We start from the raw sequence: 23,825 nt of genomic DNA on the forward strand, positions 1-23,825 counted from the left end.
CGGATTCAGGAGGAGCAGTGTGGTTTTCGTCCTGGTCGCGGCACACTGGACCAGCTCTACACGCTCCATCGGGTGCTCGAGGGTTCATGGGAGTTTGCCCAACCAGTCCACATGTGTTTTGTGGATCTGGAGAAGGCGTTCGACCGCGTCCCTCGGGGCACCCTGTTGGGAGTGCTCCGGGAGTACGGGGTCTGGGGTCCTTTGTTAAGGGCTATCCGGTCCCTGTACGACTGCAGCAGGAGCTTGATTCGCATTGCCGGTAGTAAGTCAAACCTGTTTCCAGTGCATGTTGGCCTCCGCCAGGGCTGCCCTTTGTCACCGTTTCTGTTAATTATTTTTATGGACAGAATTTCTAGGCGCAGCCAGGGTGTAGAGGGGGTCTGGTTTGGGAACCACAGAATCTCGTCTCTGCTGTTTGCGGACGATGTGGTTCTGTTGGCTTCGTCAAATCAGGACCTTCAGCGTGAACTGGGGCGGTTTGCAGCCGAGTGTGAAGCGTCCGGGATGAAAATCAGCACCTCCAAATCCGAGGCCATGGTTCTCGACCGGAAAAAGGTGCTTTGCCCTCTTCAGGTCGGTGGAGTGTCCTTGCCTCAAGTGGAGGAGTTTCTATGTCTTGTTCACGAGTTAGGGACGGATGAAGCGTGAGAGCGATAGACGGATCGGTGCAGCATCTGCAGTGATGCGGTCGCTGCATCGGACCATCGTGGTGAAGAGAGAGCTGAATAGGGGGGCAAAGCTCTCGATTTACCGATCGATCTACGTTCCGATCCTCACCTATGGTCATGAGATTTGGCTCATGACCGAAAGAACGAGATCGCGAGTACAAGCTGGGCGCTCCCTTAGAGATAGGGTGAGGAGCTCGGTCACTCGGGAGGAGCTCGGAGTCGAGCCGCTGCTCCTCCACGTCGAAAGGAGTCAGTTGAGGTGGCTCGGGCATCTTTTCCGGATGCCCCCTGGACGCCTCGCTGGAGAGGTGTTCCGGGAACGTCCAACTGGGAGGAAGCCCCAGGGAAGACCCAGGACACGCTGGAGGGACTACATCTCTCGGCTGGCTTGGGAACGCCTTGGGGTTCCCCCAGAGGAGCTGGGGGAGGTGTGTGTGGATCGGGAGGTCTGGGCGGCTTTGCTTGAGCTGCTGCCCCTGCGACCCGACTCCGGATAAAGCGGAAGAAAATGGATGAATGGATGGATGGATGTTAAAATGTGTTTGTTATGCCAAAGACATTTAAAAACAGAGATTTTTAAATGTTTTTAAAAAAAAGGCTTAAATAAAATATGACAAAAGATAAAAACATGTTTAAAATGTTTACAAAGGCTGTAAAATGTGTTTAAGATGTGTAAAAGAATAAAAAGAAACACACAAAGATGTTGAAATTGTGTGTATGTGTGTCGGTGGAAGGGGGGTGGTGCAGCTATTCATTTGTTCTTTGAGGGGGGCTTACTCTCCCACACTTTGAAAACCCCTGTTCTTTTGTCTCAAATACTTCTTGCAATAAAATGCTAATTCTTCTGTGTCTTTCGGCTGTTCCCGTTAGGGGTCACCACAGCAGATCAACTGTTTCGATCTTACCCTGTCCTCTGTATCTTCCTCTGTCACACACCCACCTGTATGTCCTCCCTCAGCACATCCATAAACCTCCTCTTTGGCCTCCTTCTTCTCCTCCTGCCTGGTGGCTCCATCCTCAGCATCCTTCTCCCTATATACCCTGGGTCCCTCCTCTGCACATGTCCAAACCATCTCAATCTCGCCTCTCTGACTTTGTCTCCAAACCGTCCCACCTGAGCTGTCCTTCTGATATGTTCATTCCTAATCTTCCATTCTTGTCACTCCCAAAGAGAATCTCAACATCTTCAGCTCTGCCTCCTGTCTTTTTGTTAGTGCCAGCGTCTCCAAACCGTACAATATAGCTGGTCTCACTACTGTCTTGTAAACTCTCTTCTTCACTGTTGCTGATATTCTTCGGTCATAAATCACTCCTGCCACCTTTCTCCACCCACTCCACCCTGCCTGCACTCTCTTCTTCACCTCTCTACCACACTCTCCATTACTTTGAACAGTTGACCCCAAATATTTAAACTCATCTACTTTCACCACTTCTACTCCTTGTAACTGCACTATTCCACTGGGCTCCCTCCCATTCACACACATGGACTCAGTCTTGCTGCTACTGACTTTCATTCCCCTTCTCTCCAAAGCATATCTCCACCTCTCCAGATTAGACTCAACTTGCTCTCTACTCTCACTATATATCACAATGTCATCTGCAAACATCATAGTCCATGGGGACTCCTGTCTGATCTCATCCGTCAACCTGTCCATCACCAATGCAAACAAGAAAGGACTCAGAGCCGATCCTTGGTGTAATCCCACCTCCACCTTGAATGAGTCTGTGATTCCGACTGCGCATCTCACCGCTGTCACACTATCCTTGTACATGTCCTGCACTACCCTAACATACTTCTCTGCCACTCCAGACTTCCTCATACAATACCACAGCTCTTCTCTTGGCACCCTATCATAAGCTTTTTCTAAGTCCACAAACACACAATGCAACTCTTTTTGGCCTTCTCTGTACTTCTCCAACAGTATTCTCAGAGCAAACACTGCATCTGTAGTGCTCTTTCTCGGCAGGAAACCACATTGCTGCTCACAGATCTTCACCTGTTTTCTAAGCCTAGCTTCTACTACTCTTTCCCATAACTTCATGCTGTGGCTGATCAACTTTATGCCTCTTTAGTTAATGCAGCTCTGCACATCACCCTTGTTCTTGAAAATAGGAACCAGCACACTTCGTCTCCACTCCTCAGACATCCTCTCACTTTCCAAGACTTTATTAAACAATCTGGTTAGAAACTCTACTGCCATCTCTCCTAGACATTTCCATGCCTCCACTGGAATGTCATCAGGACCAACTGCCTTTCCACTCGTCATCCTCTTCATAGCAGCCCTCACTTCTTCCTTACTAATCTCTTGTACTTCCTGATTTACTCTTACCACATCATCCAGCCTTTTCTCTCACTCATTTTATTCATCAGTAGGGTTGGGTATCAAGAACCGGTTCCTTTTGGGTATCGTTAAGAAATGATTCGATCCTCCGACATCAATAACCTTTTTACTTAACGATTCCCTTATCGGTCCTTCAGAGTGGCCGTTGTTTTTGGGGATGTTTGTCAGGAAATTTATAATTTCTCTACATTGATTACAGACCCTGCAGTGGGTCTGTAATCAACTTTTCTGCAGCGCGGCTGTGCTTTGAACCTTGAACTAATTGAAGCAGTGATTCGCAGATCATTGATTAATTTTTTTCTTTCGCTTTCCCCCACTAAAACCCTAAAGAGCATATGGCTGTGACTATTATTTACCTGTTTTATGTTAAACTGACCTGTTATGGTCTTCTGAAACAGTTGATAGATGTATTTTATAACTTAAAAACGGGACCGATGCTAACACGTTAGTATGTCTATGGCATTTTCAATGTTAAAGTTAGCATTAAGCAGTTGCAGCTGTCAAGCGTTCAACTAACAATGAACATACATAAATAAATATGTACATACATAAATAAGTGTTTCCTGTGAACACCTAGTGACTCTTACACCTCCACTTTATCCCTGTCTTATTTAAGTTTAATGACAGTTTTTTCTTCGGTCAAACCATATTTTCAATGTGTTAATTTCTTCAGTGATTTCCTCCAGAACTATCTGCCAAACTAGAAAACTGCTGCATCCTAGTAAGAGCAGAATACTACTGGAATGAATTTGAATAAGGAAAGTTGTTTTGTTTTTTCCCCTCACTAAATGGATGCTGCACTCACTGCAGTTTATTGTCTGGAATAGTACCAGATTGCATTTCAGAGCTTCTAGAATTCAAACATTTTCGTGCGGGTGGTGTTGGGGGGGTAATTTTGGGTTTCAGCTTTTTTTGTTTTTCACCACTTTCATCCCTGAATATGTCAATCGTGAGTCACTTTTGTGCGGATTAAAGCTACTAACTGGGACTCCTGTCTTGTTGCGAGAAAGAAACGAGAATCGTCCTCCGTTCTGTTCACACAGCTCCAAACGCTGTGAGGCTCTCTGCTAAGTCAGGTTAGAACGATAGAGTCCAGTTGGAATTAATAACTTCAAAGCGAAACACCATTTTGTTTATTTTTATTTATGTCCAGAGATCAAGGATACAGTGACCAATTTCATATTTATTTACTTTAAGACTCAATGAAATACATAGAAAACCTGTAAAGCCTACTTTTAGTACAAAATTCACAAGATGTATTGATAAGGGAATCGATAAGGAATTGGATCGATAAGCAGAATCGATAATGGCATCGATATTGATAAAATCTTATCAATACCCATCCCTAGTCATCAGCTCCTCAAAATAGTCCCGCCACCTTCTCAGCACACACTCACTTATCAGCACATTACCATGTGCATCTTTTACCACTCTAACCTGCTGCACATCCTTTCCAGCTCTGTCCCTTTGTCTGGTCAAATCGGTACAAGTCCTTTTCTCCTTCCTTACTATTCAACTTCTTGTACAGCTCGCAATATGCCTTTTCCTTCACTTTTGCCACTTGTCTTTTCGCCTTACGCTGCATCAGGCTCCTCTCCTGTGGAACCAGCTCCCAATTCAGATCAGGGAGACAGACACCCTCTCTACTTTTAAGATTAGGCTTAAAACTTTCCTTTTTGCTAAAGCTTATAGTTAGGGCTGGATCAGGTGACCCTGAACCATCCCTTAGTTATGCTGCTATAGACGTAGACTGCTGGGGGGTTCCCATGATGCACTGTTTCTTTCTCTTTTTGCTCTGTATGCACCACTCTGCATTTAATCATTAGTGATCGATCTCTGCTCCCCTCCACAGCATGTCTTTTTCCTGGTTCTCTCCCTCAGCCCCAACCAGTCCCAGCAGAAGACTGCCCCTCCCTGAGCCTGGTTCTGCTGGAGGTTTCTTCCTGTTAAAAGGGAGTTTTTCCTTCCCACTGTAGCCAAGTGCTTGCTCACAGGGGGTCGTTTTGACCGTTGGGGTTTTACATAATTATTGTATGGCCTTGCCTTACAATATAAAGCGCCTTGGGGCAACTGTTTGTTGTGATTTGGCGCTATATAAAAAAATTGATTGATTGAAAATTGATTGATTGATCTCCTTGTACTGCTGTCTACTTTATTCATCTCTCCGACTATCCCAAAACTTTTTTGCCAACCTCTTTCTCCTTATGCTTTCCTGGAGCTCTTCATTCCACCACCAAGTCTCCTTGTCTTCCTTCCACTGTCTAGATGTCATACCCAGTACTGTCCTAGCTGTCTCCCTCACCACATCTGCAGTACTTTTCCAGTTGTCCAAAATTGCTTTCCCTCCAACCAGTGCTTCTCTCACCTGCTTGCTAAATTTCACACAACAGTCTTCCTCCTTCAGCTTGCACCATCTGATCCTTTGTTGAGCTCTCACTCTCTTCTTCTTTACCTCTAAAGTCATCCTACAAACAACCATCCTATGCTGTCTAACGACACTCTCTCCTGCGACCACCTTACAGTCTGATTTCTAGCTTGCATCTCCTATAAAAAATGTGGTCCACCTGTGTGCACCTTCCTCCACTCATATGTTACCCTGTGCTCCTCCCTTTTCTTAAAGTAGGTATTCACCATCCTTTACCATTTCCATCCTTTTTGCAAAATCAACTACCATCTGTCCTTCCCCATTCCTATCCTTGACACCATATCTACCCATTACTTCCTCATCACCTCTGTTCCCTTCACCAACATGCCCACTGAAGTCCGCTCCTATCACCACTCTTTCATGCTTGGGCACACTCTTCACCACCTCATCTAGCACACTCCAGAAATCTTCTTTCTCCTTCATCTCAAAACCTACCTGTGGGGCATATGCACTGGTGATATTCATCATCGCCCCTTCAATTTAGAACTTCACACTCATCACCCTGGCAGACACTCACGTAACCTCCAACACACTTTTAACATACTCTTCCTTTAAAATGACCCCAACACCATTTCTCTTCCTGTCCTCACCATGGTACAACAACTTGTACCCACCGCCGATGCTCCTGCTCTTACTTCCTTTCCACTTGGTCTCTTGCACACACAATATGTCTACCTTTCTCCTCTTCATCATATCAGCCAGCTCTCTCCCTTTACCAGTCATACTACCAACATTCAAAGTCCCCACTCTCATTTCCACCCTTCTAGTTTTCTTCTTCTCACGCTGTTTGTGATAACGTTCTCCTCCTCTTCTTCGTCATCTTCGCTCTGCAGTAGCCCAATTTCCACCGGCACCCTGTTGGGCAACAGCACCGGCGGCAGATGTTGTTAACCCGGGCCGCGACCAATCCAGTATGGAAATTCGATTCTTAGTCTGCATAGTTGGGTTGGCTTGTTTTATGCCGGATGCCCTTCCTGATGCAACCTTCCTCATTTATCCGGGCTTGGGACCGGCACTGTGGCTGAGTTGCAATAAAATGCAAATTATATATATTAAACAAAAAAAAAACTCATACAATGTGATTTTATATACAGTAGTGTTCAGAATAATAGTAGTGCTATGTGACAAAAAAGATTAATCCAGGTTTTGAGTATATTTCTTATTGTTACATGGGAAACAAGGTACCAGTAGATTCTCACAAATCCAACATGACCAAGCATTCATGATATGCACACTCTTAAGGCTATGAAATTGGGCTATTATTAAAAAAAAAAAAAAAAAAAGCAGAAACGGGGGTGTTCACAATAATAGTAGCATCTGCTGTTGACGCTACAAACTCAAAACTATTATGTTAAAACTGCTTTTTTAGCAATCCTATGAATCACTAAACTAGTATTTAGTTGTATAACCACAGTTTTTCATAATTTCTTCACATCTGCAAGGCATTAATTTTGTTGGTTTGGAACCAAGATTTTGCTGGTTTACTAGTGTGCTTGGGGTCATTTTCTTGTTGAAACACCCATTTCAAGAGCATGTCCTCTTCAGCATAAGGCAACATGACCTCTTCAAGTATTCTGACATATCCAAACTGATCCATGATACCTGGTATGCGATATATAGGCCCAACACCATAGTAGGAGAAACATGCCCATATCATGATGCTTGCATCACCATGCTTCACTGTCTTCACTGTGAACTGTGGCTTGAATTCAGAGTTTGGGGGTCGTCTTACAAACTGTCTGCGGCCCTTGGATCCAAAAAGAACAATTTTACTCTCACCAGTCCACAAAATATTCCTCCATTTCTCTTTAGGCCAGCTGATGTGTTCTTTGGCAAATTGTAACCCCTTCTGCATGTCTTTTATTTAACAGAGGGACTTGGCGGGGGATTCTTGCAAATAAATTAGCGTCACACAGGCGTCTTCTAACTGTCACAGCACTTACAGGTAACTCCAGACTGTCTTTGATCATCCTGGAGCTGATCAATGGGTGAGCCTTTGCCATTCTGGTTATTCTTCTATCCATTTTGATAGTTGTTTTCCGTTTTCTTCTACGTGTCTGTTTTTTTTTTGTCCATTTTAAAGCATTGGAGACCATTGTAGATGAACAGCCTATAATTTTTTGGAGCTGCGTATAAGTTTTCCCCTCTCCAATCAACTTTTTAATCAAACTACGCTGTTCTTCTGAACAATGTCTTGAACGTCCCATTTTCCTCAGGCTTTCAAAGAGAAAAGCATGTTCAACAGGTGCTGACTTCATCCTTAAATAGGGGACACCTGATTCACACCTGTTTGTTCCACAAAATTGACGAACTCACTGACTGAATTCCACACTACTATTATTGTGAACACCCCCTTTTCTACTTTTTTTTTTTACTAATAGCCCAGTTTCATAGCCTTAAGAGTGTGCATATCATGAATACTTGGTCTTGTTGGATTTGTGAGAATCTACTGAATCTACTGGTACCTTGTTTCCCATGTAACAAGAAATATACTCAAAACCTGGATTAATGTTTTTAGTTACATAGCACTACTATATATATATATATATATATATATATATATATATAAATAAAACAGCGTACCAGTTATGTGCACCCCTGCTTATTAACATATTGAAAAAAATACTGTTGACCTTGCAGGATAGCTGCCATTTGCTTCACTTTCTGTTCTCACTCAGCACCATCGTAGGTGGTGTAGGTCTGATGTTTGGTTTCATAGTGTCATCATGTATTATATACTTTTTCATCACTGCAACACTTCCCCTTGACATCTATGAAGAAATGTTCATTTTCTCACCGTGTCTGAAATTTTCTGCACTCATTTGCTATCTTGCATTTCTTTGGTTCTGCCATGTTTGGTCGCCCATGGCAAATTCTTCTTCCTCTTTAATGGCGGTTGGCTACTCTTTTACTGGTGCATTACTGCCACCTGTAACAATTTTTTATTTTTTTTCCCCCCCCAATGGAACCAATGGAAGCCATTTCCTGCAAGTGGGCTGTATGTGGTGCTGTAACACTCCCATGAAAAACAGAGAAGACCTGGAACCTGCATAAGCGCTGTTAGAAGCTAATCAATGTAGCGGCAGAAGCTGCAACTTTGCAAAGCAGCTCACTGAGTAAAATAAAGCCTTTTAAGACAAAGAGGATCCATGCTAATCATCTGAAATAGTCTTGTATTTAAAGCGAAACAGTGAGTTCAGTAAATGAGCTGATTCAGTGAATCAGTAGCTATATCTGCAAACCTACATATATATTTGCAGCAGTTATGGCATATTTTTATTCAAAAACAAAATACTAATTTATAAGAGGATTTCTAAATTAGTGTTTTGTTTTTGTATACATTAAGAGTAAAACTAAGCGGCAAGTGAAGTCAGTTTTTTCCTATCAAAAATAAATTTTGTGGATGTCAGTGTCTTTGTATTTATTTCTCACAACAGAGGAAATATGGCCCTCAAAAATTGTTATTAGTTAGAAGACTACCCCATCAAACTGATAAGTATGTGTTATGTCTTCTCCAGACTATAAGCTAGTTGATAACATGACTCATGTGTGTCACATGCACCCGGGGCACAGTGAATCAGTCTAGAAAGTGATTTACTAAGCACCATTATCAAGTGGATGACAAATATTACCTGTTGTAGCTTATACATTTATTTTTCCATGAATTATTTCTATAATTTGTGTATATAAACAGCTGTTTTCACGTTTGAACAGAAGTGATGACAGTTGCATTTATAATAGTTTCTAAAGGACTTATATCACTATATAAGACACTCACACATCACGTAGCTGGTTTGCTCGATTATAGTTTGTATATGCATCAGCATATATTTAATAATTTTGAAGAAATCTTTATAATCATGTGTTTTTTCATTATATACAAAGTTAACCCACTGTGCCCCGGCTTCCCCTATACTACAGTCTGTCGTGCCATTATTAACACAGATTACTCACTATAGCATGTCCCTATTGGGTGTTCAAAGGGCATTTTCATCCACACAACTGCTCCTTACTGGATATCTTCTCTTTTTCAGCCCATTCTCTGTAAACCCTAGAGATGGTTGAGTGTGAAAATCCCAATTGATCAGCAGTTTCTGAAATACTCAGACCAGCCTGTCTAGCACCAACAACCATTCCACCTTCAAAGTCACTTAAATCTCCTGTCTTCTCCATTCTGATGCTTGGTTTGAACTTCAGCAAGTTGTCTTCACCATGTCTGGATGCCTAAATGCATTGGGTTGCTGCCATGTGATTGGCTGATTAGCTATTTGTATTAACAAGCAATTGAACAGGTGTACCTAATAAAGTGGCCGGTAAGTAGAATATCAAAATGATGTTCACAGAATTTACATTGATTCTTTCAGTTCTTCAGCATTTCTCCAACTGTTCCTCAAGGATCACCTATCTTGCTAATCAGCTTGTAGCAGAGCAGGGACAGATGGAAAACCTGCAAGTTATGATGTCCTTGAGGACCAGTTTGAGGACCACTGCAGTGACTGTAACAGATCTAACAGACTCTGTCATGGACAATCTTATGGATCTGTTCTTTTAGTAAATTTTTTTCCCCTCAAAACAGAGTTGCCCAAATTCTCTGCACAGTACTGCAATGACAATAAAATCTGCTGCGCTGTGTGGACACGTAACGTGCATTTAAGTCTTCTGAAATAAAAGACAGACTCACTTGGATGCTCTGTAGATTTACTCGGCAGTTAGACGCCATGTTGAGAAAAAGACGCACATTCTGCTCATCCAGGAGGACATAGACTGCAACGTTCCGCATAGCAGCTTGAAGAATATCCGCAAATATGTCAACATCAGTAAACACGTCCATCACAACAGCAATGACCTGGTAAGAAAGACCGACATGAAAACAAAACTGATGGGTGCATTTTTAAGATCTTAAAGATAATTTGCATAAATGCTGGCTGATTTTTCAGTGGCGTGCTGTTAAACCAAGACAAGCCTGAAGTGACAGGTACCTGCTGAGCATTCTTAATGAGTCGCCGGGCCTGCTCCTTGATACTCGGCATGTCAGGCTCCGGGGGGTTAACCAGGGTGGTAACCTCTGTGGGTCCAATAAACCGATGTAACGGAGGCCAGCCAAGGTCCAGACCCGGGGCATCCAGATCAGAGTGTATGGGCCAGTAGGTATCAGAGGAGCCATCACCCTCAGACTCCAGAAAAGGCTGTTCAGGAAAGTTCTGCTGAGGGAGTTGAATGGAACACTGAATGTACTCAATCTCTGGAGGGGAAAGGAAATCCACAACATCCGCTCTTTGCAGGAACTGATAATATCCTTCCAGCTCCTCCTCAACAAGAGCATCAACAGCCAACCGGTACTCCTCCCGATAGTGTGGATGGAGGTAGTTGGGGTCCAGAGGATTATCCCCAGCTAAGGAACACTGAGAGCGACGAGCCATGTTGTTACCTATGGACAAATTTACATGCATGTCATGAAGGTTTCACCCCCCACCCCCACACACACTTGTTAAAATGTAACCAAACGGGCATCAAATGTGCAAACAACTATAATGTTTCCAGCCCAAACAGTTAAACGTACCAATATCTGCTCTGTAATGCATAAGAATGGAACAATGAACAACTGACTTATTTTATGTACGGCAGGCGCCATTCCAAATCATAGCGTACGGTTACATTCCCAAAACAGAACTGCTTTTGTGTACTACCAGGTCCGTAAATGGGCAGTGATACAGTATCTATATTTTTCCCCTCAGTACACCACCACAATGGAGATGAAATGACACAAACACAACATGACTGAGGAGTAGACTGCTAGTTATGACTCGCCAATCACCCGCCCCAGGGCGGGTTTGGTTTAGAGACTGAAACGAAAACTTCACTGTTACCAACAAAGCCATGACCTCTCACCTAGCCCGAATTACAGACAACTGTTAAGGTGAAACTAAAACTGCCTCAAGAAGAGACAGCTGCTGTTACTTTGACTACTACTTGCAAAAATGAAGAGGTAAAAAGTTCAAAAGACCATAAAAATATGACACCAACCTTTTAGCACATCTGCGATGCGGCACAAAATAGTCTTCCCCCTTAACAACAACTACAACTACGTACTATAGTGAAGCAGATAAGTATGATTTCTGGCCAGAATTGTTCACTTGCTGATGCAAGCATCAGATTTGACATGAATATTCTTCATAAATCAGTGTTTGAGAAAAAAGTGCTGGCCACTTGAAAATCCAATATGTCGGCTAGGTGGGGGTCAATGAAGAATTACACAGGGGTCAAAATCTAAAAATGCTCCAATCATATTGAAAAGTATAACACATTATTTGTCTGATCATAAATATTCCAAAAAGGTATAGTTTGGATTATCTATGTCTGACTGTTATGGAGTTATGGGGTAAAAACAGCAAGAATGGTGATGACGGTCAGTTTCAGTTTGTACAGGGGTCAAATATAAAGTTGCAACAATTTTTGCAAAATGTGATGCAAATTATTGGTTGAGTTAATAGGGTTTTTAAAAAGGAATAGTTTGCACCGTGTGTCATGCTCAGTTGTCACGTTACAGGGTAACATCTGTCACATGTCATAGAATCCAGTGGACGTCGACATTGTTTGACATTTACCTTGCAGACCAAGCATTATACCAATAATTATACCAATAATTTGCACCACGTTTTACCAAAATTGGGGCAACTTTAACTTTTGACCCCTGTACAAACTGAAATTGACCTTTGTCACCATTCTTGCTGTTTTTATCCCATAACTCCAGAACATTCAGTCATAGATCATCCAAACTATACCTTTTTACAATCTTTGTGACCAGACACATAATGTGGTATAGCTTTCAATATGATTAGAGCATTTTTAGATTTTGACCCCTGTGCAATTCTTCACTGACCCCTACCTGACCGCCATATTGGATTTTCAAGTGACCAGCACTTTTTCCTCAATCACTGATTTATGAAGAACATTCATGTCAAATTGTATGCTTGCATCACCAAGTGAAGGATTGTTTCAGTTATCTGCTGCACTACTACTACTGAAGTGCTCAATAGCCTATGTCACTATGTGTGCGCCAAGTTTGGCTCAATTCTGAGGTGCTGTTTGGACAGGAGAGGGACATAAACACACATACAGTTGTCTCACAGTGTTTAGATTTGGAATGGTTAAAAATACTGCACTAAGTTCAGGATTTTTTCCTACACAGTCTGCACCCCACCAACACCTATTTTCTTAAGCCATAAGTAAGTGAACTAACTAGCTAATTAATTATCCAACAGCATTCTACATGTAAGGAATAAATTTTCACTTTTTCAGCCAGTTCTCTTCAGATGAGTCAGGAGATGGACACATGAAGACTTACAAGTCACTGAATAGGTCTTGGAGCTAATTTACAATAGTCATTAAGAAATACAAACTATATAGTAAACAAGTCTAAAGTAGGCACTTCTCAAAAACTGAGTGACTGTGTAAGAAGTAAACTAGTGAGGGTAGCCACCAAGACATCAGTGTCAACTCTAAAGGAATTCCAGACTTCTGTGTCTGTGACTGGAGAAACTGGATGGAGTGCAACTTCTGTCTGTTTCATTACCAGTTATGCAGCTTGAATATTTGGTTTGTCCAATTATTTATGGCCTTTGAAAATGGAGGGAGTGTGTACACAAAAGGCTGTAATTTCTGAATGATAAGTGTGTTATTTTTGTTTAAACCTCTTGAAATAAAGCTAAAGTTTTACACAAGTACACCTTGGGTCTTTCATTTCAGCTTCACTGTGGTGGCCTACAGAGGCAAACACACACACACACACACAAAAATGGTGACAGAGTCCAACGACTTATGAACCCTATTGTAAAAATCAAAATTTCCACTTTTCTGAATGCAACATGAAGGAACATCTGCAAGCATTTGAGTTTGTGATGTAACATGTGGATAGTCTGCACTAACCCACGGCGCCCTGGGCAAACGTTGATAAGCTCACCAATGACAAGTGACACTTTTCTGCAGAAGACCTTTACAAAGTACAGTTCAGTGACTATGACCTTTGACCTTATAACTCCAAAATGAATATGCTTCTTGGGATCCCCATGCCAAACGCACATACCATACTTAGTGACAATTAGACCACTAGGAAAGACGTTGCACTCACATGATTTTTACAACATGCTTCAGTGACCTTTAACCCTACAGCCAATAGGTTACTTGGGCTCACCATACTTAACACATACAGTTGAACCCCGTTCGCGCAAGTTGGGGTCCACAAAATCGGCCCGTGAGTTGTCTGAAACTGTGAGTTAATGAGGCTGACCACTAAAACTTAATATCACTGAGAGTAGTTTAAATGTTCGCGGTCCATAATTTTGGCCCCGATCCGATTCCGAGTCATCTGAATTGCCGATATCGAGTACCGATCCGATACTTTAAAAAACTGAATGAACAATGAACAAATACTAAATATATAATATTTTCATTTTAATCACCTTATTTTATTATTCATCACTTAAACAGTGCACTTCTCCTTGAGGTACCTTGAACAATCAAGTAATACTCTACCAGACTTAAAAAATGTACAAATTTCCATGTTATTTCATTTGTCTAAAAATAAATGTCCAAGGTTCCGTATGTTAAACAAGAAATGATCTAATCTCAAATAACAGGTGGTTTTAATTTATAGATGAAAGGTTTCTAAAGAACCATTTATTGATTTAGCTATTTTAATTGCAAGTGTTCTAAACTTTTTTAAACAGTAATCAGAAATTTTGAGGTAACAAACAACAACAATGAAAAACATTTCCAAGGATTTTTCTTCAGACACGTGGTTTCTGCACTGATCTGTGGTTCAAATCCCCGTCTGACTGGAAAATCACTAAGGGCCCTTGGGCAAGGTCTTTAATCCCCTATTGCTCCCGGTGTGTCGTGAGTGCCTTATATGGCAGCAACCTGACATTAAGGTGAATGTGAGGCATAATTGTAAAGCGCTTTGAGCGTATGATGCAGATAGAAAAGCGCTATATAAATGCAGTCCATTTACCATTTGTACAGATCAGTGGTTTCTGCCACTAGTCTTCCGTGTTTTGGTCCGACGCGTCGTTCCTATTGGACAGCGCGAAGCTACGTCACAGCTCAGAGCGCCGAAAGTTCAAAAGTCAACTTGAAAAGTAAAAGGAAAAAAAAAAAACAACTTACATTTGTGTCCTGACAGTCCTCAGTGTCCCTCTGATGCTTTATCGGTGTTCAACAAGTTCAGAGCAGCGCAGTGAACGTGAATGAAGACGGAAGCTCTTTAAGACGTGCTCCTAATTGTGATGAGTGCGCACGTCGCTCGTGCACACACCATCTCTCGCTCTGTTTTGCAGACAAACGATCACAGGACAATTTGTTTTTTTGTTTTGTTAATCAGATGACAGATCGTCGTCCTGAGGACTTGGTCAGCACCGGGTCCTGCTGCGCACAGAAGGATGACTGAGCAAGAGTTTCGGTGGGAAAGTGTCCATCATCCTCTTGTCATCCATCGAGGCGTCAGGCTGAGCGCGTAAACACACAAACAGCAGTTCTGCGAAAGAAACTTTGCTCGCGTAACTCCCCCCACCTCTGTCCGGGCTACAATTCCATCTCTTCTTCCCAAATTCACGGCGCTACACTTGTTCCCTTTTCTCCTCTGGAATTGGTTTCAGCCGGACGCGTTGAACTGATTGAACTTATGTTTTTTCTTTTGTTCAATTAAAAAAATAAAATAAAATAAAAGATTGCGTTGAACTTTGACTGCGTCAGCCTGCCAACAAGCGGCAATGCGCGCTCCCATCAGAACCGTCGCGTCGCATTCTGGGGATAAAAGAAAAACAACTTTTCCACTTCCCTTTAATTTTACCAAGATTTCATCATAACTTCAATTTAGCAGTCATGACATGAACGTGTGCAAACAGTCTGAATCCTGCAGCAAAGGTTGACTGAACTTTTCCTGTGGCTTAACACACACACACACACACACACACACACACACACACACACACACACACACACACACTTTCTGCTACTTTTAAAAATAATATTTAAAATAACAAGAACCCAGAATCATGTTAAACAGGAAATAATTTCCTGTAAATGCTACAATGTTGCAACTAATCTTTTTTTTTAATTATTAATTGGTAAAGATAATGATTTTTACTCGAGGACAAAATATGGTATTGCAAAGACTTTGCATCCGTCTGTCTGTGCTCAGCGTTAAGTCCAGTCCTATTACTGTCAGGGTCTTCAAATTCACAGGGAATATTCTTATTAGGACACAGACTTTGGACAAGTTCAGAGTTGGCTAACCTTGACCTATGCTAATGGGTCAAAAGGTCACATTCTTTCTACACACTCTATCATTGAGTACGTGTTCATATGGCTGAGGGTACTTTAGCATTGCGTTCTATATTTTAATATATTAACTGACTGATTATTTTTGATTAGTCCATTAACCTTTGGTTACACTCACTCATCTTCAACCGCTTTTCCGGGTTTGAGTCGTGGGGGCAACAGCTCCAGCAGGGGACCCCAGACTTCCCTTTCCCGGACAACACTGACCACCTCTGACTGGGGGATCCTGAGGAGTTCCCAGGCCAGTGTGGAGATATAATCGCTCCACCTAGTCCTGGGTCTTCCCCGGGGTCTCCTCCCAGATGGGCATGCCTGGAACACCTCCCTAAGGAGGCGCCCAGGGAGCATCCTTACCAGATGCCCAAACTACCTCAGCTGGCTCCTTTCAACATGAAGGAGCAGCGACTCTACTCCGAACTCCCCACAGATGACCGAACTTCTCACCCTTCTCTAATGGAGACACCAGCCACCCTCCTGACAAAGCCCATTTTGTACCTGCGATCTAGTTCTTTCGGTCATGACCATAGGTAAGAGTAGGAATGAAGACTGACCAGGAGATCAACAGTACGGCAGAGCGAATGCAACACCATCCCTGCTGCGTCGATTCTCCGGCCAATCTCATGCTCCACTGTCCTCTTGCTCATGAACAAGACCCAGAGGTACTTGAACTCCTTCACTTGGGGCAAGACCGTATTCCCTACCCGGAGTAGGCAATCTATCGGTTTCCTGGTGAGAACCAAGGCCTCAGATTTAGAGGTGCTGATCCTCATCCCAGCCACTTCACACTCGCCTGTGAACCGATCCAGTGAATGTTGGAGGTCACAGGCTGATGAAGCCAACAGGATCACATCATCTGCAAAAAGCAGTGATGGGACCCTGAGCCCACCAAACTGGAAACCCTCCTCCCCCTGACTACGCCTCGATATCCTGTCCGTGAATATCACAAACAGGATTGGTGACAAGGTGCAGCCCTGGCGGAGGCCAACCTCCACCGGAAACGAGTCCGACTTACTGTCGAGCACCTGAACACAGCTCTTGCTTTCCGAGTACAGGGATTGGATGGCCCTGAGAAGAGACCCCTTTACTGCATACTCCCGCAGCACCTCCCACAGTATATCCTGGGGTACCCGATCATACGCCTTCACCAAGTCCACAACACACATGTAGACTGGGTGGGCATACTCCCAGGCACCCTCCAGGATCCTTGTGAGAGTAAAGAGCTGGTCGGTTGTTCCACGACCAGGACGGAACCCGCATTGTTTTTCTTCAATCAGAGGTTTGACTATCAGTCAAACCCTCCTTTCGAGCACCCTGGAGTAGACATTACCAAGGAGGCTGAGTAGTGTGATGCCCCTGTAGTTGGCACACACTCTCTGGTCCCCCTTTTTAAATATGGGGACCACCACCCCAGTTTGCCAGTCCTTAGGCACTGTCCCAGACCTCAACGCAATGTTGAAGAGACGTCTCATCCAAGACAATCCCTCCACACCCAGAGCCTTCAGCATTTCTATAAGGGATCTCATCAACCCCCAGGGCCTTGCCACTGCGGAGTTGTTTGACTACCTCAGTGACTTCCACCAGGAAAATTGATGAAAATCCTCCATCAGCTTCCAGCTCTGCCCCTAATATAGAGGGCGCTCCAGTGTGATGCAGGAGTTCCTCAAAGTGTTTCTTCCAGTGCCAGATTACATCCTCAGTTGAGGTCAACAGAGTCCCATCTTTATGTAGACAGCTTGGATGGTTCCCCGTTTTCCTCTCCTGAGGGTTAGGTTAAATGACCAGTAAAATATAACAATAAATCCTAATAGTATCTTTAATCCTTGCATTTGCAAAATTTTGTCATAAAAAGTATTTATTTTACAACTTTTTCAAAATCACAACAAACTATAAAATTTTAAAAAGCCTCTTTCTGGAACACAGAAGGATAGACAATAAAATCTTAACATATCTCACAGAGCTGCAACTAACAATTATTTTCAGTATCAATCTGTTGATTGCTGTTTTGTCCAAAAAATATCATAAACCTGTGGAAAAAAGTCTGTCAAGTGTTTCTCAAAGCCCAAGATGTCGTCCTCAAATGTCGAGTTCTGTCCACAGCCCAAAACTATTCAGTTTACTGACAGAGTAGCAAAATAAAAGAAAAAAATTCACATTTAAAAAGCTGAACTCAAACAATTTGGACATTATAAAAAGACTAAGACTCAAAATCATTAATCGACCACCAAAAGCACTGGCGAAATTCAATAATCAATTAATTATTGCAGGTCTGAGATTATTTCAAATGTTAAACATGCTCTTAAAATATCTACAAAAATAATAATTCGTAATTCGTCTGTATCTGAAAGACATTTGTTTTATTCCAGTATCCTAAAACTGTTAAAAGTAGTAGCAGTAAATGTCAGGAAGATGACACGCTTGTGTGAGTTTGTTCAATCTACACATGGTCTTTGCTCTTGTGTAACACTGCAATCTAATGTGTACTCAAGCAATGTTTTCTCAAAGAACAATTTGTTAAACTGCTGGAGCCATGTAGAAAAAGTAAATAAATGTGTACTGAGTTTATGACAGCCTGCAGCCTGCCTGCAGACACCGCTGAGTGGAGCCCTGCTGATAAATCACTCGCTCATTCCGCGTAGCTAACGCTACAACAAGTTTCAACAAGTCTCTCCCCCAATATAGGGGGGTTGCCCGACGTAGTAAGTAGAAACAGAGAAAGCGATTGAATCATGACGGTGACAGCAGAAACTGTTGTTGATGAAGACAGCATACCTGACAAAGTTGAACCGGGGAATAGGGAATTATTCAGGGAAATCTTTAAGACAGAGGATTCCGATGGCAATTTCCTGGTTTTGAGTCAGATGACGGCAAACCGGAGTCTACAGAACTCAAACATGTACACTGGACGAATGCCATTTCAGAGCCGAAAAGTCGGCAGTTCAGGTGAGGGGCTCATGGAGAGGAGAGGTGCTGGAGATGAGGACATCAGTTATGGTGGTGGGGACAGAAACACACAGGAGAGGAGGAGATGTGGCCGCCCTCGCTGGAATCCCAAGCTGAATATTGAATAGGAGCATTTAGGGAATAAGATCACTGTTGCATTCTACATTCTCTATTCTACGCATTTATTATGACTTTTATATGGGTATTGCGTCTAAAGGGCCTTTCACATTCAGTGCGACGCTTCAAAGCTTCCCAACGTGTTGTAATGCCAGACCGATGTGTTTCCAACGCGTCGTGACGTCAGACGCGTTGCTTCGGAAGCAGCAAGGGGGCAGAGATTGCGCCACGTCATACTCTGGCTGTTTCCACAACCTGAAAAAGTTCGGCGATCGCCATCTTGAATTTGCAGAACGATTCTCCTGTCACCCTGCTGGGAAAAGCTTTTTTCAGCTACTTTTCGGAGTGACGCCGACTGAGGGAGGACTGACGACTTGGTGGGATATCGATCGAACTGCGACAGCGGGCCGACCCACATGGAAAAGCCGGCCTTCAGGCATCATTCCTGGGCAGAGCGAGGCAGGCAGCTTCTAAATAAAAGGCTCTTTCAACAGCAACCATTTTATTATTTTTTAAAAAGCTGTTTCATTTTATATTTTAACAATAAATGAGCGGATCATTAAAAATGTCCATGAATCAAAGTCCAAAGACATTTGCACAAGTAGAAGCTCTCCACTTATTGTGCTCAAATTCATATTTTAGAAACAACTCTGTCCTGATAACAACATTAAAGGCAATTACATATTTTGATGAAATTACAAGTTTAAATGACTATATAAAAAAAAAATTCACAGAAATCCTACTTTACAATCACACTGCAGACATTGTTAAATTATTTCCTGTTGCATTTATAATAAACATTTGTATTTATTTACAGTGTCTGTTTTTCTGGTTGAAATGAGATATAAATAATCTACCAGACTTAAAAAAAGTTTTCATGTTATTTTATTTGTCTAAAAATAAATGTCCGAGGTTCCTTATGTTAAACAAGAAATTATCTAATCTGAAATAACAGGTGGTTTTAATTTACAGATGAAAGGTTTCTAAAGAACCATTTATTGATTTATTTAGCTATTTTAATTACAAGTGTTCTAAACTTTTTTTTTAACAGTAATCAGAAATTCTGAGGTAAGAAACAACAACAAAACATTTCCAAGGATTTTTCTTCAGAAAACTGCTCTATAAAAGAGCAGTCCTGTGACACGTTTCTGTTTTTGAACAGATGAGTGGTTTCTGCACCGATCCATTTTGTACAGATTACTGGTTTCTGCCACAAGTCTTCCGTGTTTTGGCCCAAAACATCGTTCCTATTGGACAGTGCGAAGCTACGTCACGGCTGAGCATGTCGAAACTTGGATTGGATTGAACTTTGACCGCGTCAGCCTGCCGACAAGTGCAATGCGTGCTCCTGTCAGAAGTGTCGTTTTAGCTCGGCTTTTGAGGCAACCCTTCTGACGCGTCTAAAAAGCAACGCGTCTCATTGAAAATAATGCTTTTTAGACCACTTTTTGACGCTTCTGACGCGTTCAATGTGAAAGGCCCTTTACAGTGGAGAGATTTGGCTGTTTTCATGGCACATGAATTTTCACTTTGTTGTAATGCAGCCTGGCACACAGGCGGCTGGGGGTGCTTAACATGCCGGCATGGGGAAGAGGGCCTACTAGTAAACACAACGGCAGCACTAGGGCTAAGCTCTGTCCCTCAAGAGATTAAAGCTACTGTGTGTAAATTTTGAAGACAGCAGCAGATGCCATTTCCACTCAATATTAACATGCTTTTTAAGCCATTTAAACATCATTTATGACCTACACAGATCATCAAATGACACAAAATTACAAACAAACAATTAAATGTGTCATATTTAACTTTAATATAAATTGGCTCAAACTGTGGCTAAGATTGTGAAGAGCTGCAAAAATGTGCACTCCAGATCAGCTGATCAACCTGTCTTCATACTGGGGAAGTGTTATTCTGGTAAAACAATTTACCAGAAGCCTACAAATGCACCAGTCAGCCTGCTCTGGGAAAGTCTGCTCCCACGGTACAGGGCCAAATTGAAACTAGAAAAGCCAGTGTATAAGGATATACGTATACGGTCAGATGATTGTAAGGAGGAACTGAGAGACTGTCTGGAAGACAAAGACTGTCAGACCTTCTTTGACTCGTGTGATAACCCTCATGACCTGACAGACACCATCTCATCTTATATAATGTTCTGTGAAAGTAACATCATTTGTACAAAAACAGCTAGATTTTTTCCAAATAATAAGTTATGGGTAACCAGTGATTTAAAGGATTAGATAAAAAAAAAACAAAAAAACTTGTTTTTGTTAATGGGAAGACAGAACTCGTTAAAGAGAAGAGATGTGAATTAAGAGCCAAACTGAAAAAAAAGCAAAAATAAAGTACATGGACAAAGTAGAAAAACATTTTTACTCCGATAGTGCTAAAAGAACATAGGGAGGTCTAAATCAAATGATGTGTGTGTGTGTGTGGGGGGGGGGGGGGGGGGGTTACAGCAAAAACATGCATGAAGGTAGTGAACCTGGCCTCCAAGATGTTAAGGAAGCCACAGAAGCAGTTGAGTCGTCTCCACGATGAATTAATCAGAAGTAAAGCTGAGAAGATCCTTAATGACTCCTCCCATCCTCTGTATAGTGAATTTGAGCTTTTACCTTCAGGTTAGGGTTATAGATTACCAAGAGCAAGGAAAAAACCTTCACAAAAAGGTCCTTTGCCCCAGACGCTGTCTTTAATTCTGCTCCCTACCTTTGCTGAGGGCTTTTTTTGTTCTGGAACTGCAGGTTTGTGCTTGGTGTACTTTTATTGGTATGTTTTGGAAAGCATGATGACTGGATAATTACTGCATTTTAAATGCAGTTATAATTTTTGTTATATCATTTTTTTTTTTTTTTGCTAGATTTTTGTCCTATTTCTACTCGCCAATGTTTTATTATGTCCTGTATGTCCTCCTGTCTTGAGACTGTTGAAACCAAAGATGAATTTCCACCCTGTGGACAATAAGTTTTCATAATCGTAATGTTGATGGCGCTACCTCTCGTAGTTGGAACTGTTGCCCCACACACTCTACAGTTTGCTGCCTGTCGTCGGGCAGCTTAACGCCGAACCAAGTCCAAATAATGGATGTTGCACTGGACTTTTTCACCAGCTCCTCCATTTGGCTTTCAGCCATGTTTAATCACAGTGATGCGTTGCAGCTGGTTGCAGCTCATGGCTCCAACGTCCGCAGGTTGGAGAAACTGAAGCTTTTTGAACCACCGAAACAATATGAAGCAACTGTGTTGAAATGGTTCAGTGCTTCGTAGCATTTGATACAATTAAATATGGCGACATCTGGCCAATCTTCAACGCAGCACTTGCATGGAACAATAAAGGGCAAGATGTCATGAAACAGCGAGGCACTGTTATGCATGTTAAATAATAAAGGTTCTACGTGCATCTTGAAACTTTTGACTGTTTTTTCTTTTAAAGACATTAATAATATACTTGTGTTATAATGTGATTGTGCATCATAAAATACTGTATGTAATGGATATAAACTGCGAAATGCTTGTACAACTAGGGATTGTTATGACCATAGTTGTACAAAACGGGGGGGATTTGGGGGCTTCAGAGGTTTTTAGTTAAAAACAAGATCATTTCAGTGGTGTTCGGTTTGAGTCTGTTCCTCTTCTCTCCAGTTTAAGAGATGACCCTGTCACATGGCACAGAGGTTGGTGGCATATGAAGACGGATTTTGTCCAGCTTGTAAACACTTGGATAAACAGCGGTTTAGCAGTCTGGCTTTCCTTAGGGTCTATGTAACCTGTTCTGAAGTAGTTCTATTAATATATCGTTATCGCAAGAAGCTGCAATGTATATTACAATATGGATATGGATTTTAGGCCGTATCCCTCATTCGTAGGCAGGTGTGGGGTTTGAACCGGTGTCGCCAACCAAACTCCCCCCACCCCTGCCCCCAAAAAACTCTGTCCGGCCTGCCTTCACTGCGCATGCGTCATTAGCTGCGGTTCACTGATTCACCTCGTTTCTACTTCAAACTGCACTCCAGTCATCATCTATCTCAGTAACAGATATCTGAAGCTTTTGAACAACAATCATTTCCACATAACTTTAGTAGTATCCATTTGATCACTTTGGGTGAAGAGACACTTTCTGCTGCTGAGCTCCGAAATGACACATGCACAGTGGAGGCAGGGCAGACGGAGTTTTATGTGGGACCGTTAGGTCTGTGACACCGGGAACCTTCCGCCCTGAAACCAAAGACACTAACCTCTTGGCCAAAATGTTTTGAACAAGGCAGCAAATGTGATCCATCCAATTTTAATATGTTTTTAACATTATTCATGGCCTATGTATAACATCAAACAACATGAAGTGCAGTGCATCCGGAAAGTATTCATAAATTCCAGATCGGTATCGGGTTCCGATACAGACGTAATTCACGTATCGGAAAATACCGATCCAACCTGTGACATTTTCTGATACCGGAGAAGAGCCACTGTGAATGCTCTCGACTGCTGTTGTTTGATCTCTGCTCGTTTACTGCCAAGCGGGAGGAAAGAGCTCTCTTGTGCAGTGTTCTAGCTGTGGTTAGCTGCAAATTTCTGCCCAGCTCTCAGGTTCAAACTGTCTGTTCATCGAGCACAGCTTTTCTGAAAAATCCATTGTTGCTAAAAATGTGAGCTAAAAAGTAAGCTGCTTCACTGTTGCGAGGCTGTCAAATGCCAGTTCAGCGTGCAGCTGAGGAGGAGCTGAACAGAGATTCTGTCCACTGAAAGGAAAAAAGTCTCCTTTAAAATCCTGCACGTGAGCGTTGGTGACGATACATTTATTTTACAGTTGAAAGGCTTCGTGTTTCCAAAAAGTTCAAAGTTTGAGCAGCACGAAAACAGCGAGAGAGAAACAAAGAGAAAGAGCGAGAGATGGAGGGAGAGAGAAAGCGAGAGTGAGCAAATGAGAGAGAGAAGGAGAGAGACAGACAGGCAGAGAGAGGGAGACAGACAGAGTGCTCTGTCTTTTCTCTTTAAGTCT

General features: G+C 42.3%; 1 protein-coding gene across 8 annotated transcripts in view; it reads right to left on the reverse strand.

Moving 5' to 3' along the window:
• LOC117522843 (mucin-17-like) overlaps positions 1-23,825 on the reverse strand; it is a 74,562-nt gene that overhangs the window by 40,707 nt on the left and 10,030 nt on the right. For all 8 annotated transcript variants that reach the window (XM_034184246.1, XM_034184242.1, XM_034184244.1 and 5 more), the window contains exons 2-3: positions 10,415-10,863; positions 10,117-10,281 (exon numbers count right to left, since the gene is read on the reverse strand). In XM_034184246.1, coding sequence (XP_034040137.1) covers positions 10,117-10,281; positions 10,415-10,855 — 606 coding nt within the window. In that variant the 5' untranslated portion in view covers positions 10,856-10,863. The remainder of the gene's footprint in view (positions 1-10,116; positions 10,282-10,414; positions 10,864-23,825) is intronic.

The sequence above is a fragment of the Thalassophryne amazonica genome, chromosome 13 (assembly GCF_902500255.1).
Source record: "Thalassophryne amazonica chromosome 13, fThaAma1.1, whole genome shotgun sequence".
NCBI classification, from domain to species: Eukaryota; Metazoa; Chordata; class Actinopteri; order Batrachoidiformes; family Batrachoididae; genus Thalassophryne; species Thalassophryne amazonica.